Genomic DNA, 4,546 nt, shown 5'->3' on the forward strand with positions numbered 1-4,546 from the left:
GTCCCAGCTCCCAAAATTACAGGGGAAAACAACTATTGTGACCTGCTCCTGCCTCCGATCCCCCTCAAGCGATCCGGCTGTGTTAAACTCGGGGTGCGCTCATGGGTGTCACAAAAGCAGCTGCTTCAGAGCAGTCCTTTTAGCCTGACCCCTGTAGAAATACCCCAGGAGGAGGGAGGTTGCTCTGACCTACCTGCAGCTGCGGGTGTCCCACCAAAGGCTTGTCTTTGCAAGGCCCCCAAAGGGGGGAATGACGTGAAACATCTTTGGTGTGATGTGCCGTGGGAGGTCCAGCGTGGCAGAGGCTGCAGCTGTGTTGTCTGTGTGTGCATTTGCTGCTGTTGGGGAGTGTGTGCTCCCAACGTGAGGGGCTCCTGTGTGTTCCCTTCCAGATTGCACTCGCCAGTTTCTATGAGGACGGGGGGGATGAGGACATCCTGACCCTTCCCCAGCCAACACCCAGCTCCATATCCAGAGGCTCTTCAGCCAGGTGAGGAGGGAGCTCCAGCTCCAAGCTGTTTATGGTGGCTTGTAAACCTGACAGCGAAAACTGTGGGTCATCCTGGGGTGGTGAGTGGCTGTGTGGTGATGGCTGGGCCTTCAAGGGGCTTGGAGCAACCTGCTCCAGTGGAAGGTGTCCCTGCCTGTGACAGGGGTTGGAACTGGAGGAGCTTTAAGGTCCCTTCCAACACAAACCAGTCTGGGATTCACATGAAAACTCAGCTGTATCTAAAGCACTGGTGTGTGTTATTCTTCAGGAGAAACAGCTCTGTGATTAGTCCTGTGTCACCTCATGGCTCCCTGGACATTGTGAAAACCTCAGTATTTATACGCTGCAAGAGCAGAGGTTATTGCACAACTAATCCAAAGAGCAGCTACAACAACTTGCCTCATTGCTCAGGAAAAGCTTGTCTCTTGAGGTCAAAGACAATTGGTTGGTGACACTTTGATTCGAGCAGGTTGTGCCTCCACAGGAAAATAGCTTCTAATGTTGTGTGACACCTGATCCAGTCGAGCACTTTACAAAAAGAAGTTAGTTTTGCCTTAGCAGATCCCTGAGCAGCAGGGAAATACTGTCTGGGTTTAAAGAGGGGGAGTGACTGACTGTATGGTGAGGGAGAAGTGCTCTTGTTTCAGGCTTTGGTGACTAAAGCCCCTGTTGCAGAGGAGCTCTGCTTCAGTTTGGGTTACGGATAACAGCCTCAGCAGAAACAACCAGAGGGGAAGGACATGGGGGCTGGAAGAGAAACCTGTGCAGGTTGGAAGAGGTGGTAAAAGGCAGTATGTGAGCAAGGACTGAGGACTCACCACTCTCTCTGTGGTGCAGCCCCCTCCAGTGCACCCACCTCCTCTTGATTGCTGTTGGTGGTGTGGGCAGAGAGGTCCAGGAGCTCAGGTCACCACGTGGTTACACACAGGGCAGCACTGAGCAGTGAATCACACCCTAAAGCAGAGCAGCACCAACCCGGAGGTTTTGCTGTGTCACAAGGGTGATGTATTTCTCCACCTGCCTCTTGCAGTGACCACAGAGTAACGTCGTTTCGAGACCTTGTTCATGCGCAGGAGGAGGATGATGAAGAGGAGGAGGGACAGAGGTAAGTTCTCAGTGGGAGACTCAAAACCAGTATGTTTATCCCTGCCCTTCTTTGATGACTTGCTGCTTGTGTACAGGGGTTTTCAGAAGCAGGTTTAAGTCAATATGAAGCTCCTGTAGTGAAAACTGTCAGGTTTGACAGGACAAGTTTGGCCATGTGTGTCTGTCCCCAGTGTGGCTGTGCAAGCACCACATTTCATTGCTGACTTTACTGGTGAGAGGAAGCCCAAGGCATGATGTGGACGCCCTAAGTTCAGAGCAGAAAAAGGCAATGAAATGAGAGGGTGGAAAGAAGAATGTAGGTCCTCTTTCCAGTGGGCTCATGGTGTACTAGTGGGGAAGCTGTTTACAACGTCAGCTCTAAGTAGTTGGATACCCTTGGGGTTAACAGGTAAGGGGAGTGGAATGGAGCTGTGATCTCTCTTAAGCTGGCTCAGCCTCAGTAGACTGTGTGGTCTCTGCAGACAGATGTGAGCTCGCTCTCTTTGTGTTGAAAGCCATCTGGAAGCTAATAAACCCAGTCTTCCAGAAGCGCTTAATTGTACTTCACTGACTGTGCATTCCGTGCTTCCAGTTCAGATCCATTCTGTGTGTGGGGATCTGTCAGGGTGGCATGAATGTGTGTTTGCCTTCCCTCACAATGCCCACTTTCTTCCATCTGGTAGATCAGAGTTGCTGGAAGTCTTGTTGAGCTTGGAAATAAAGCTGGTGCTGGGATTTGAAACTGAGCCTTGTCAGTCTGAGCTGCTGCTCTTGTGGGTCTGAGACAGTTATCGATTTATTGCTGTTGATCAAGGATAATGTTACAGTAACTGACTTAAGAAGGTGCTGTGAGGGCTGGAGCAGCTCTGCTCTGGAGCCAGGCTGAGAGAGCTGGGCTGGGGCAGCTGGAGAAGAGAAGGCTCCTCAAGGGGAGACCTTAGAGCAGCTCCAGTGCCTAAAGGGGCTGCAGGAAACCCAGAGAGGGGCTTTGGACACGGGCCTGTAGGGACAGGACAAGGAGAATGACTTTAACCTGCCAGAGGGGAGATTGAGATGAGCTCTGAGGCAGAAGCTCTTCCCTGTGAGGGTGCTGAGGCGCTGGCACAGGGTGCCCAGAGAAGCTGTGGCTGCCCCATCCCTGGCAGTGTTCAAGGCCAGGCTGGAGCTGGATGAGCTTTAAGCTCCCTTCCAACCCAAACCATTCATTCTATGGTTCTGTGAAGAGGAAAGTCTCTAGTACAGGAGCTTGTAAGTGGCTACACTAGGAGGGACACTGGTAGCAGCCAATACTTGTAGATTCAAGCTGTTCCATTAAGCTGCACAATCCAAACAAGCGAATCCTGGTACAAAACTGGGTCCTGTCACATGCGTCTCCTGGAGAAGCAGGGTCCAGTCTCACCCAGGAGCATAAGGTGAGCGCTCTTCCCCTTGTGCTGTCTGCCAGGTTTTATGCTGGTGGCTCGGAGAGGAGCGGGCAGCAGATCGTGGGTCCCCCGAGGAAGAAGAGCCCCAATGAGCTGGTGGAGGATCTGTTCAAAGGAGCGAAGGAACACGGCGCGGTGGCGGTTGACCGGACAGCCAAGAGCGGCGGCGAGACCAGCAAGCCTAAAGTGAGGAGGGGTTCTTCCTTCTGTTCCCCGTTCCGGTTACTGTGGAGTCCTGGAATTGTCTTTAAAGAACAGCAAAGTCTGGGCTCCTTTAGTGCAGCTCCAATTCGTGTGTCACAGTGGCAAGAAAAGGCACTTTCTTGTGCTGTGTTTATTATCTTGCTCAAGCTGGTCTCTGTGCCTGCAGGACAACAGGAGTTCCTGATGCCACACAGCCCCATTCAGTGCTGGGGAAGAGGAGCAATCTGTCCTGGGTTTGTGTCTTGGTTTGTGCCATTCTGTAACCTCTTTGCTCCCTCTCTGTTGCAGCCTTTTGCAGGGGGAGGGTATCGCCTCGGAGCTACTCCAGAGGAGGAGTCTGCTTATGTGGCAGGAGAGAGGAGACACAACTCTGCTCAGGATGTGAGTATCTCTGTTCACTGTTGTAGATGTCTCCTGAGGGATTTCTCTACTATAGCTACAGAGCTTGAGAGCCTGAGAGTTACAAAGCTTGGTAGAAATCCAGGAGGACAGAGGAATGGTAGATCCTGCTTCTGGTTAGAAAGTAGTAGATGCTTATTAGAGCTGTGGGCAATTAACTCCTCCTTACCCCTGAAGAGATGTGGAGCTACTTGTGCTTGGCTTGTGACCAAATACCCACTTAGGCCATGGTGGGAGCTTGATTTAGGCTCTTCTCCTGGCACACTCTTGGCTCTTCAACCATATTTATCAAAAAGGCATCTGCAGTGCCACCTCCTAGGAACTGCTGCATGACTGTTCCGTGGCCACTGCTTTGGGGTTTTCCCTCAACCCAGAGGAACCTGGCTGGAATGTTTGCTGCACCTAAATTCCTCTGCCAGTCTGGAACACTTCACTTTGCATCGGGTTATTGTTCTTACCAAGCTGCTTCAGTGAGGTTGATTTGTTGTCTGGGGCTGCTGCAGGTCCATGTTGTGCTGAAGCTCTGGAAGAGTGGATTCAGTCTGGATAGTGGAGAACTGAGGAGCTACCAGGATCCGTCCAATGCCCAGTTTCTTGATGATATCCGCAGAGGGTATGTAGGGAGAGGGGAGGGAAAGAATAACTGTTTGCTGCAGCACAAGTGGTTGTGGAATCCAGGATGCTGAACCAGTGGCATGTTTCACCTGAGCTAGATTCTTAATATGGGAACTGTGGGAGGGGAGACTTGACCGCTTACTTTGGGTAAATGGGAAGTGGCTTCAGTTTGGAGGGGGTCTGGTGAGTTTGAAGTGAAAAACAGACTTCACTATTTGGGCTGGGAATTTCTGAGGGCCAGGGAAAGGTGATTTTTGTGTCTGGTAGTGGGAACTGTGCTCTGCCCTGTTAATTAAACAAGGGCTCACTGCAATTCCCACAGTCCCAG

General features: G+C 51.6%; 1 protein-coding gene across 1 annotated transcript in view; it reads left to right on the top strand.

Annotated features, from left to right (window-relative positions):
* Positions 1–392: 392 nt before the first annotated feature.
* NSFL1C (NSFL1 (p97) cofactor (p47)) overlaps positions 393–4,546 on the top strand; it is a gene marked incomplete at its 5' end in the record, with an annotated part of 5,580 nt that continues 1,426 nt past the window's right edge. Inside the window, 5 exons of the mRNA XM_010021404.1 lie at positions 393–490; positions 1,521–1,595; positions 3,021–3,186; positions 3,493–3,585; positions 4,107–4,216. Coding sequence (XP_010019706.1) covers positions 393–490; positions 1,521–1,595; positions 3,021–3,186; positions 3,493–3,585; positions 4,107–4,216 — 542 coding nt within the window. The remainder of the gene's footprint in view (positions 491–1,520; positions 1,596–3,020; positions 3,187–3,492; positions 3,586–4,106; positions 4,217–4,546) is intronic.

The sequence above is a fragment of the Nestor notabilis genome, unplaced genomic scaffold (genome assembly GCF_000696875.1).
Source record: "Nestor notabilis isolate BGI_N333 unplaced genomic scaffold, ASM69687v1 scaffold10229, whole genome shotgun sequence".
Classification (NCBI taxonomy): Eukaryota; Metazoa; Chordata; class Aves; order Psittaciformes; family Psittacidae; genus Nestor; species Nestor notabilis.